This window comes from Pantherophis guttatus, chromosome 1 (assembly GCF_059756535.1).
Source record: "Pantherophis guttatus breed Tessera chromosome 1, ASM5975653v1, whole genome shotgun sequence".
Taxonomy (NCBI): Eukaryota; Metazoa; Chordata; class Lepidosauria; order Squamata; family Colubridae; genus Pantherophis; species Pantherophis guttatus.
Window position 1 is genome coordinate 18160324 of NC_142063.1, and position 12930 is coordinate 18173253.

General features: G+C 43.5%; 1 protein-coding gene across 3 annotated transcripts in view; it reads right to left on the reverse strand.

The window, feature by feature from the left end:
- Positions 1 to 1585: 1585 nt before the first annotated feature.
- The window catches only part of CSNK1G2 (casein kinase 1 gamma 2), a 108483-nt gene continuing 97138 nt past the window's right edge, over positions 1586 to 12930 (reverse strand). For all 3 annotated transcript variants that reach the window (XM_060694564.2, XM_087881568.1, XM_034437736.3), the window contains 2 exons: positions 6166 to 6272; positions 1586 to 4931 (listed from right to left, as the gene is read on the reverse strand). In XM_060694564.2, coding sequence (XP_060550547.1) covers positions 4877 to 4931; positions 6166 to 6272 — 162 coding nt within the window. In that variant the 3' untranslated portion in view covers positions 1586 to 4876. The remainder of the gene's footprint in view (positions 4932 to 6165; positions 6273 to 12930) is intronic.

Here is a 12930-nt window from a genome sequence, read left to right on the forward strand (position 1 = left end):
TATGGTTTGTGTGGAGGAGAGCCCTGCTTTGATGAAGCCTAGACCAGGGGGGTCTCCAACCTTGGCAACTTTTTAAGACTTGTGGACTTCAACTCCCAGAGCTTTGCTGGCTGAGGAATTCTGGGAGTTGAAGTCCACAAGTCTTAAAAAGTTGCCAAGGTTGGAGACCCCCCTGGCCTAGACCATCTGCAACAGAAAAGCTGTGGCAGTTGTTGACAGTATCGGCGTGATGGACCAAGAATCAGACAGTGAATGTAACAGCTGCTTCTTGAAACTATTTTTGGATCAGTAGGTTGGAATTCAGACACCTGCTTATCTACTTCTGTGAAGCTCAACCATCAGTTTGTTTTGATTCCCAGATTTTCTTGAGTTTGTAAATTAGGTAGGAAATCACTTTTTAGAGGAGGGCTCATTGTAGACAGTCAGTTATTGGGTTTCTCTAGTCTCGAGTTCAGGATGCTCATTTTTGACAATGCTGGTAAGGAGAGTTGCGTCCTCTGGCGCACAGGCATACATTTGACAATTCTCTTGCCAAAGAGTAACAAGAGTGTTGGAGCAGAAACAACTGGCAACTGTGTCAGATGAGCCTGCAGAGTTTCATTTAGGAAGAAAAGGCCTGAAATGGGTGAACAAGCCTCCAATCAGAAGGATGCGTCACCTCTGCTAGTATGTTCTGGAACAACCTGGTGGACTAAGCCAAAATGAGGTTGTCATCATCATACAAGCCATCATGTTGCGGGATAAGATGGTTTATTTGCTTGCGTATAGCAAGCGAACACAGCAATTTGGGGTTTTGTTAAGCTGAGTTTAGGGCAAAACATTTGGATGAGTCCAATCTGGATGTTACTTACCATAGATATTCATAAGTGGGTGGGTTGTACATTTGTGAGTAGAGAGAGGAACTGATTTTTTGGGGGGAATCCTGGGGGATTAAGGGAAAAAAAGGATGCTCATCTCATGTCAGAGGCTACTGGGATGCATCCATTTAAGGGGGAAAAATGGAGCACAGTTGCTCAACTTCAGCACCTTTAAGATGGGTATAGAATTCTGGGATTTGGAGTCCTCCCATCTTAAAGGCGCCAAGGTTGAAAAAGACTGTTCTAGCGACTAGATGCTTTCTCTCTGCAGGGAGAGAGAAAGCGTCCCTCTATAAAGAGGGACTCCCTTTTTACAGGGAGTCCTTGATTTTCAGTTACGTAGCAATTATTTGAAGTTACAATGGACCTACCTGGGGGTGGGGGTGGGGATTTATGACCCATATATAAAGTTCAGATGGTCATTTCCACCCCTTGGTCATGTGACTGCACTTCAGGCGCTTGGCAACTTAGTCCACATTTACGGTTGTTTGCAGCGTTCTAAGGGTTTTCTTAAAGACTGCCACATTCATTAAGGACTACCACAAAATAGTTCATAAAATTGGTTCAATCACAAGATAAACCTGCTTTATGACTATGGCAGACTCCATTATGGTCGTAACTTGAGGACTACCTGTACAGCACTGTTTTACTTTCCCAAAAGAAGTCACTGAAAATTACTTCCACTCTTCAAGACAAAACATCTCTGCTTTTAAACCAAAACACGAGGAAACATTTTTGCAGAATTTATTTTTTAAGGTTTTTTTTTAATTTTTAGTTTTTCAGGTTTTTTTTCCCCTGTTTTTATTATCTTTTTTTAAAAAGCCCTAACTTCTATGGCTTCAAAGAAGCTTCAAGAGAAACTTATACACCATAACCTGTGTACACTTTTTTTAAAGCAGTAACTAAATTTGCAATGCCACAGTCTCTCTTCTGCTTTGGAGCTACACCAGTACAAATCTCATTTCTATTCAGTCTTGAAATTACCTTTTTCTTTTGTTACATAATTAAAAAACAAAACAACCACACAATTAAGTCTGCAAAATTCTTTTTGATGCAAATCAGACAACATGGGCCAAAACATACACCTGATAAGACCAGAGAGCTTGAAAGGCCAACTACAACCTTCATTGATTTTTGTTTTCTGTCATTTGAGTCATCCCTTAAAACTTTGTCACATTCAAAAAAATAATAATAAAGAAAAAAGGAAAAAAAATTGAATAATCCACATTGCAACTGGTAGTCCAAGCACACTCATGCACTCTTTACATAAACATTTTAATTTTTTTAAAATTTCTTTTACACCTTCCTGGGATTGGAACTATATAATTTTTTTTTCAGCACAATGCTTAATAAGGCTGTATTCTGTTTTTCTCTTTGCACTGTTTGGGAAACAAACTCAAACACTGCACATATCTAAGCAATCCTATTTCAATGGAAGTTGCCCAAATTAAGAATTTTCCCTAGGACCTCCTGTATTCCTTGTGATTCTAGCATGGCAGAGGCACTGCTGTTAACAAAGTTTATAAACTAAGATCAATAAAGTGAGATCATGTTCTGAGTTTTAGTCCCTGCTTTCCTTCTTTAAATCTTATTTCAAATGGCCACAAAAAAACATTCATTCAAATAGGGCAAAGAAATTCATATCCACCTTGGAAAAAAGCACAAAGAATTAAGTGCCAGCTTTTGAAATAAAACGGTTGGGCTGGGAAGATCCGCACCCACTCCATTCCCTTCAGAGTCATCTGCAGGATTGCCATCGATTACGCAACCCCGAAAGGAGGGGGTTCCAACTCTTTAAAACCCACATTGGCGGGGAGAGGGGGAAAGGTTTAAATCTAGTTCTAGAAAGTGAACAACTTCAAGGCTATAAGGTGAGGAGGCAGTAACCCTCTCATAATTAGGAGGGGGTGAATGAAGTCCAATAGATACGGTTTAGCACTAACGTGGCGGCGAATGTGGCGAATTTTAAAGTTGCACTCCTTTGGTCTGTAGCAGTAACCCACCCACCCGAGTGCTCTTTAGTTTAGCAGAGACCAAAGTATTTATTCCCCCACCCCACCCCCAGTACTAACCCTGCCACCATTTTCCCCCAGCAGGCCACATTCCAAGTGCCAAGTAATTACCACACGGAGTGAAAAGACAAAGTATTTCGGAGCAACACGGGGCCAATTGTCTTATCCCTTGGTATAAAAATATATCTAAAGAAGTAACGAAGCCGCGCTGCTATGGTCACAATGCTGAAGCAGCTCGGACAGGTGGTAGCTTTGATGGCCGCAGACCAGCTGTTTTGTTTTGACTTGGGTCAACCGGAAGGGAGAAGCGTGTACGTTCAATCCAGGCGTTAACGGGCCGCGGTGTACCCAGGCACAACTTTGTCTAAGGCCGGGGTAGACATGTAAGCCTAGTGATGGAATACGAAGGGATAAAAGCATGAAAGCCAGGCGCAGGCTTTATTCTAAAGCCATCTCTCCCTTCCCTGGCAAGGTAGATTTTGGCTTGGCTTGGATGTTTTTCGTAACAGGCCTGCTTGCTCCATTTCCGTACTAATAACAGTCATATCGGTGGTTCTGCAGGAGCCGATTCCAAGCCATCACCCAACTGGGAAGCTGGGAATGGAGGCGGCTGTTGGGTTTTTGAGAAAGAACAGACCAAAACAACAAGAGTGGATTGTCCTTGCACAACGCTTCGTCAGTGGGCCTCCTTCTCTCCACCCAAATAGAAGTTTGCTGCCGCCTATTTAATTTCAAATGAAATTGGCAAGTACCCAGGTGCTGTGAGGGCCACCAATATGGAACGATCTCACCCAGTGATCCTGTCCATGTAGGTTTCACTTTGGTCATGAAAAGGTCCCCTTCGTCTCCACGTTTCTCTTAACAATGGACGTTGGCTTTGGGGTTTAATGTTTGGCAGGCTGCCGTTCCTGAGATCCAAGACTTTTGCCCTTAATTCTCTCCCACCTGGGAGTGGGTAGAACTTAATTAACATTTGTTTAAAAAAATATCTAAAATTGGATCGTTTTCAAGACACAGATGTTGCTGGTATTGCTACAAAAAAAAAGTGCACTGAGAAATGAGGAAGTGTGTAAATTAATTCCCCAGCCTCCCTCCCCCCTCCCCCCCTGCACAATACATTTATTTTTTTGCCTCTCGTGTTATTTGGGGTATGGGGACAAACCTTCCCTAAAGGATGTCACCAAAGGATAATTTGGCAGGGCTGGGGAAAATAAACTGGGGGCGGGGGAGGAAACCAGGGAGACATTGGGGTGGGGGACATCCTTAAAACTTAAAGCAGAACCAAACAAACAAAAAAATAAAATAAAATAAGCAAAACCATTTGCATCGCCACGACAGGAAAGGCGTAGGGGTGGAGGAGATGCTGCGGCATGAAGGCATTAAACGCCATTTTTAAATTAACTTAAAGAGAGACTGAAGCAAACAACAGAGAAGAAGAAGAAATACGTGCAGGGCTGCTCTCAGAATCATCACTTTGCTTCTTCTAAAGGTAAACAAGTAGAATTGATTCCCATTTTCTGTTTTTTTTGTTTTGTTTTGTTTTGTTTTTTTGTTCCAAAAGCTATTTGAGGAGCTCCAAAGAGGGAGGTGGAGGACAAATAAACTGACAAATGGAAGGGAAGAAGAACTGCTGCATAAATATTAATGCTGTTTTTCTCTCTCTCTCTCTGTGGACCAGGAGGAAGAGGAGGAGGATACTTGAGCAAGAAGTCCAACGTGCTTTTTCTGCCAGTGCCTACCCCACCCCTCCATTTGCATCTTCTGGGAAGAAGGGAAAAGGAAAAAAAAAATGGATGGGGGAAGCCCCTACTACCCCCATGTGCCTGCTAGGACAGTCGAAGCTGCCTGTGTCCCTACCCACCAATAAAACTGGAGTGGGAGAGCAGGTGGGGGAAACAGTGCCCCCTCCTATTCCATCAAGATCCATTATCCTCAGCCAGGAAGTCAAAGGAGGGTGGGGGGAAACGCAGTCCCAGTAGGATCCTGGCTTCGACCAACAGGAATATTTCACTTGTGGCGTTGGATAGTTTTCCTCTTCCTCCTCTTAAAGAAACAGCAGCACCTAGGAAGAAAGGATATCCACGTTATATTACTTTGTATTATTACTTAAATGGAAGGAGATGACATTTTCAGTTTGCAAAACGTTAAATTGAAAAAGATTATTTATTGGGTTTTTATAACGCTTTTATACTTTATAAGGCGGCGAATGAATCTAATATTCCTTCCTCCTATTTACCACACACAACAGCCCTGTGAGGTGGGTTGCACTGAAGCAGAATGAGTGGCCCAAAGTCACCCAGCTGGCTTTCATACCTAAGATAGGACTAGAACTCACAATCTCCTGGTGATTGACCCAAAGTCACCAGCCGACTTTCATGCGTAAGGTGGCACTAGAACTTGCAGACTCCTGGTTTCTAGCTTGGTGCCTTAATCACTAGGCTGCACTGTCTCCCTGACACTACAGGTATGCAGAGACAGAAAATCCACATACCTGCTCTGCTATGTGGCTCAGCAGACTAATTAACATCCACTTACATCTGCTGCCTGCAATTACTGCAAGTTCAAATCTCACCAGGCTCAAGGTTGACTCAGCCTTCCATCCTTTCTAAGGTAGGTAAAATGAGGACCCAGATTGTGGGGGCAATAAGCTGACTTTGTATAAATATACAAAAGTATGAAGGCTGTTGCTTAACGCATTGTAAGCCACCCTGAGTCTCCGGAGAAGGGCGGCATATAAATCAAATTTTTTAAAAATAATAATCCAAGGTTTAGAGACAGCCAGAGAAAATCTATTTTTCATGGGCTTCGCCTCTTATTAGACGTAAGAAGTCCTGATAACCCTCAAGTCAGTAGTTCACAGAACAAAAGAGTTAGTTGACCAGGGGAAATTAGCCCCAATCAACACTCATTAAAAGAAAACCTATGACTGTCTTGAGGTAATTGAGAAAGTGACCTTTTGACAGATAACTGAGAATGTGGCTTCCTGAGCAATTTTAGGTCAAGATATTTCCGGTAATAAGTGATGGAAAAGCTGCTCTCTGCTGGCAGACAGGAGAGGTGAGGCTGGTTAGATGGAGGAGGACATTTGCTTCGTATAAGCTTCAAAAGTCCACCGTGTTTTCAGCTCATGAACCTGCTACATCGGTTATATTAGAGCCATGGCAGCTTCTAGCTGGCGGCCATAATCCCAAGGCAGTCCTGACCCACCTTCCACTCCATCGTCTTCCGTTTTACAGTGTCTAATCCGAGCCGCAGAGGCTCCTAGCAGAACTAGGCCAGGTGAACCAATTACTCACTTTGTGTCGTCTGCCACCTCAACCTCGGCAGGTGCGGTGATGGGGGCATTTGAGTGGCCGGCAGTAGGGTCATCTGTGTTCAACTCCCCATTGGTAGAGCTCATGACCTAAAAGAGAGCAAGCAGGTGAAGCAGGCCAAGAATATCGGACGGGGCTTCAGGTAAGAGGTGGCTTAGCGTCTTTGCAGCACCACAAAGAGGGGAAATGAACAGGAGAGACGAAGCAGGCCTCATGCTACTACGGTACCAATCAAAACTTCGCTCCGCTTCTTAATCTTGTTTCTGCTCTGGCAGAAAGCAGCCACAGGAAGAAAGGGCCAAGCTTTCAAAACAAAGGGGGCTAAATTTCAGATGCCATGTGAAATTCCATCCAACAGAAACCTGCCACCAAAAATGAAAATAATACAGGTAGTCCTTGACTTACGACTGGTCACTTAGCGGCTGTTCGACGGTTGAGACACCTCAAAAGCTAATGATGACCCAGTTCTGAAGTTACGATGGCCAGCCTCTCCCCATGGTCATGTGACTGTATTTGGACGCTGGGTAAACTGGCCTGCATTTACGGCTGTTTGTATGACTGTGATTTATAACATTTTTGTTGGGAGACCAGCGTTTACTACCAGCTATTGGCAAAAACCTGGCCTGTAGAGAACAATACGTTTGCTTAACAACCATGGTGTTCACTTAATGACCGCTGCAAAACAAGGGATGTAAAATCGGGCCGGTCATGTGATGGACCCATTCTACGGCCATCATGACTTACAACCATAACTGCCAGGCTCAATTATAGTCATAAATCAAGGACTATCTCCTTGGATCCCCCCTGCTTATGTAAAGGAATACATTTGTGTGTGTGTGGAGTTTCAGCATCTTTATCAAACGGACAGAGAGATCTTTAATTTTTGAAAAACTGAAGTGGGCTAAAAGCTGGTTTCCTGCACAATGTCATTTCATATTCAGGAGATTCAGAAATAATAGTTCTTTCCTGAACAAATTGCTCCCTTTCTCCCTGGCCCAAACCAAGGTTTTACTTAACAGCTGTACCAATACAAACCAGTTACATCCACTACTGGGGTTGCAGACTCAGTTTAATGTATGGTTTCAATTCCTGTCTTATGAAGGTTTAGACCAGAGGTCTTCAAACTTGGCAGCTTTAAGACTTGTGGACTTCAACTCCCAGAATTCTCCAGCCAGCATAGCTGGCTGGAGAATTCTGGGAATTGAAGTCCACAAGTCTTAAAGCTGCCAAGTTTGAAGACCTCTGGTTTAGACTCTTGCATTAAGCCATGGTTGGTGCTGGTCACAGATGTGCATCAGATGGGAAAGCAGTACACACAGGAGCTTGGGAGGGGCAAAGACAGAAGAGGCAACCATGGACAAAGACACAGAAAAGACAGAAGCTTCTTTCCACAGAGTGGCCCTTTAAGCAACATACTTGGCTGTGAGAGCTAGAAATCAAGCACAGATGTTAATCAGAAAATTTCCTATCATACAAAGGCTGCCCACCTAAGAATCCCACCATTTAAAATTCATCCATTGTAAAATTGTGTTGCTAGTCTTAACATCAACTGTTCTGTTTCTGCCATCTTTACCTTGTTATTATTATGACTGTATAATCATTATTATTTTAATGTTTCTAGTCCTCATGGAGGTAGAAAAGCCCTGCAAGCAAGTTCATAAACTGGACAGAGCATCTGAATATGAAGAAGGATAGCTGCACCCAGCATGTTCTTTTCCCTCTTGCCCCAAAATTTAAATGTTGGTATTGTTCGCCAAAAAGCTTTACCAAAGAGATACAAAACACACATTAGAGCTTGCTATGAACCAACTTTGGACATTAAGGTGCAAAATTAGATTAAAACCAAGGGTGAAATCCAACAGGTTCTGGAGAACCGGTAGTGGAAATTTTGAGCAGTTCAGAGAGCCAGCAAATTTCACCTCTGGCTGGCCCCAGAGTGGTGTGGGAATGGAGATTTTGCAATATCCTTCCCCTGCCATGCCCACCAAGCCACGTCCACAGAACCGGTAGTAAAAAAAATTGGATTTCACCACTGACTAAAACCAATATTTAATTCAGTAGCCGGATGAGATTTCCAGGTTGTAGAATTCTAGTCTCTTAGGACGGGCCTCTGTGAAGATTTCTGGCTCAACAAAACCCAAATGAACCCCAACAAAAAGTGACGAACATCTACAAATCCAGGAATTTGGGTTTCTTTCCTTGTCCTGGTGAGGATTTTTTGCATCTCCAAAAGCAGGTGGGATTTACAGACCAATAACAGGCAGAGCAGAAGAACAGAGGAATGCATACTGTACATATACGTATATAAAAAAAAATTCTAGATACTCTTATGGTTGAACTAGAATCCGCTCTTGCATTAAAGTGGTGCATGCGCACACACATACACAATCACACAGCAAAACACAGGAACACACCTCAGCTTTAAGCATGGTTTCTATGCCTACCTACATTCACAAGGTTTTGTGACTAGATTCTCTCAATTTCTACAAATGGCTTTTGTAGAAATTTGACCCACCCAGTATGATTTTAACATTTTCTTCTTAAGTTTGCAAATAGGTTTCTCTAGTTAAACTTCGAAGTTGTTAGCTTCTTCTTCCCTCCACTCCTTTTCCTCCTCCCTCCCTATTTTTTGTTGGCATCATTAAAAATGGAAAGTTCGCCTCCCGAGGCCAAACAAACCTGATTTCTTACAAGTGTCATTATGAAGAAAGGTAAATTTTTCTTTACTCTTCTCGCACGATTTTTGGGAGCCAAGCAGAATGAGCAATGAGGAGAAAGGCAAACTATCTATTTCAAGGCAGGACAAAACTGCATTTCAGTGTTTCTGAAATGGTCCACGTGCCATCAAAACGGGACTGAAAAGCACATCGGTGCCACAATGACTGGACAGACAGAGGGTCACAGGGAAAAAGCTCAGAAGACTTCCACGGCATGGCTGGGATCCGGCAGCAGCTGGTGGGTCACCCACCCGACCTCCCACCTCCCACCCCATCCCTCTGATGTACCTGAACGGAACCCCCAAGCCTGCTGGCTGCCAAGGGGGCTCCTAGAGTGTCCTCAGCAGGCTGCTGGCCAGCCTGGGGATCCCATAACTCCGTCCCCTCGGGTGACTGCTAATGACGGAGGCAGGAAACAAAGGGGAAAATCATAGTAATATTTTTTTTTTAAAAAAAAAAGGTGGGGGGAGAGGTTAGGGAGACAGAAAAGATGGGGGGATTTTTCAGGGCGAAGGAAAGGGGAACACAGGTGAAAGAAAAGTGGGGGGGGGGAAAACAACATGCAAAAGCAAAAAGAATTTGAAACAGGCTAGAATGCAAATCAACATAGCATCCCTCAAACGTCATCAGCATTACCAGGTAAAGAAATGGGCACGGTTCATTTTTGGGAGTGCCGACCGTGTTTCCCTACGCCCTTCTGAGCCTCTTTTGAGTTTGCCAGTTAAGTCATGTTTGCCTACATATCCCACAGCTCCTCAAATCCGTGGTCCCTCAATGCATTTGCATAAATATTCTATGTCTGAAAACATTACAGGTCTCCTTTCCATCCATCCATCCTTCTGTCCCTCCCACACTTTGTTTACAATGGCTGCATTTGCACAACTTGTGTCAACTGCTATCTGGGTTGTGTGTGTGTGGGGGGGGTGATTTCTTCAGGGTGGCAGCAGTGCACAACTGTAGCAAACAAGAAGCCCCCCCACTTTGCTGCTGTGTAGTTGAGGGGGTCATTCAGCAACACACACAAACCCTTTCAAATCCAGGGTGTTCCCATTGGGATTGGAACCACTGTCACCTATGCTTTTTTCATGAGGCAGACATAGGGAGGGAGGCACAGTATGGAAAATAGCCTCAGTCCTTACACAACGCCTGTGGTTGTTAAATCTTCTTATCCCAAATCCTTAGGGGTTTTTTAAGAAGATATTTGTTTCAGATCTCTGTTCTAAAAGAAGAAACCACTTCTTTCAGGACAGAACAGAACAGGACAGTCAGGTCAAGGCTCACCTTAGCTCAGCGTTTTGTTCACCACGAAAGCCAACCGGATGGATCTGCAGCGCCTACAAAGAGGCGACCGAGACCTGCTACTCTAACACTGCTGTCCTCTACCTGGGATTTGAAGGTTATGCAGACCCCAGACCAGATGCAACCTGGAGTCTCCAGGTCCAACAGTCCTTGATGGACAATGAATTCACCCAATCTCCTTCTAAAGCCACCAGCCATGGATTTCCAGCAGGTAGAGTCAGGGATGGGCTTCATATCCTTTAGCAACGGGTTCGCTGCCCCGTTGCTGGGTGGGTGTGGCCATGGTGGGTGTGGCCTAGTCGGCAGCCTGCACCACAGCACGGGGAGGGTGTTTTTTGCCCTCCCCAGGCTCCAGAGGCTTTCCTCGAGTCTCCGGGAGGGTGAAAACTCCTTTCCCCAGGTTCTGGAGGCTGGAAACAGGCCCGTTTCCGGACTTCCGGAACCTCCGGTAGGCCCGTTTTTTGCCCCCCCCAAGACCTTCCGTGCGCCCCCTGCACTATGATGAATGGGCCACGTGGAGACTCCTGGGGTGGGCATGGCCAATCAGGGGTGGTATTTGGGGGTTCGCTGAACCCCAGCAATCCTTGACTAGAGGATCACCCGAACCCTGCTGAACCCTCAGGAGCCCACCCCTGGGTAGGGTCCAGGAGTGGCAGCCTTCTCTGCCACTGAGCCTGCCCTTTGGAACATCTTGCCTCCCAGACTGGGGTGGGTGGGCTTCAATCCTCCAGATCTTCCATAAGAGCTTAAAGACCCGCCAATTTGGCTGGAGCTTCACACTGGGGACGGTTGATAAATTAATAACAGATCCCAACCCCCACTTGCTCATCCTACACCTTCCCCTCCTTTTAGTTAGGGTTGAGCATTTATATTTTTATTGTTATTTTGTTTGTATGGTGTATAGGTTTTGTACAATGTTACCCTTTTAATATTGTACGCTGCCCAGAGTTACCCTGTGGTAAGATGGGCAGCCAATAAATTTAATAAATAAAAATAAATAATAAAGTCAGTCACCCAAGTTAATCATGATTTATGATAATTAATCTATATTAATGACAACATAAGGAAGTGCCTCCTTTCCAAACACTTTATTGAGTAGTCCCTGTTCCTAATGTTTTGAGAATGAGAAAAGTTTCTCTTTTTTTAGGCCACGGGTGTCCAACCTTGGTAACTTTAATATCTGTGGACCTCAACTCCTAGACAGCCATGCTGGCTGGGGACTTCTGAGAGTTGAAGTCCAAAAGGCTTAAAGTTTCCAAGTTTGGACATCCTTGTTTTAGGTCATGTATGATTTTAGACATCTCAACCCTATCCTTTTTTTGTAAAGTGAAAGGATCCCAAGTATTTTGGCTTTTCTCATAAGAAAGGTGAAGTCCCTCAATCATTTTGGTTGCTACTTCTGCACTTTGTCCCGTGCTATTTTATCTCTTATGGTGACCAGAACTCTACGCACGATACCAAATGCAGATGAACCATAGATCCACGGGCAGTCCTTGACTTACAACCACAATTAGTGCCAGAATTTCCATGGCTAAGCAAAGCAGTTGTTAAAAGTCATGTTTGATTTTATGACCTTGTTTGCACTTTTTCAGTGCCGTTGTAACTTATTTTATAAGTTGAGGACTGTCTATATACAAGCACACTGCAATGTTACCGAGCTGTGTTTTTCTAATAATGCATAGAACTGAATTTATTTATTTATTTATTTATTTATTTATTTATTGGTTCGATTTATATGCCGCCCTTCTCCGGAGACTCAGGGCGGCTTACAATGTGTTAAGCAATAGCCTTCATACTTTTGTATATACCTGCTTAGTAGGGCTTTTGGGGCCCCCTCAAGCAGTGTTCTTTTATACAAAGTAGTTTATTGCCCCCACAATCCGGGTCCTCATTTTACCTACCTTGGAAGGATGGAAGGCTGAGTCAACCTTGAGCCTGGTGAGATTTGAACTCGCAGTAATTGCAGGCAGCTGGCAGCTAAGTGCTACTTAACAGCGCTTTAATCCGCTGCACCACCAAGGCTCTTACCCTTTTCATACTGTAGTTACTACACACTGAGTTGACACATTAATTTATCTCTCCTTTGTGACCCAAGATTTTTTCTTGGTTATTTACAATAGATCATCCCCCATCACTGCCTTCATGAACTTAAGTTTTTTTTAAAAAAAATTCCCTAAGTGCATCACTTTACATTTCCTTAAATTAAATCACTGTCTGACCATCCACCCAATTCAGAGTGTATCTGTCTGGAATTCAAAAGGAAAGTGTTTACCAGATTGAATAGCTTGCTACCACCTGCAAACTTGATCAAACTACCTCACAATCGTTTATGAATAAGTTTAAAAAGCTAGTTCCAACAGACTTTTCTTATACTCCACCTTTAAAGAAAAAGTACCATATACCCCGATGTTCTGTTTATGGATTACTGTTCCACAATAATTAAAATTTACTAAAGAACCTCTGATGAGAAACTTTATCAAAAGATTTTTGGAAATCCAAATATACAACAGGGCCAGGGTCATCTCCTCAACTTAACAACAGACACTCTGAAAAACTCAAAATGGTTGGTGAGCCAAGATTTAGCCTTGCAGAATCCATGTTAAGACTTGTGGTCTGCAAGTCCTACTTAGCTTTAAGTCCTACTTTGCTTTGAGTGCAATACAAAGTAAGAATGATTAAAACTTTTAAAGCTGTATATGGCTTGGCATCCAAGCACCTACAGGAAAATTTA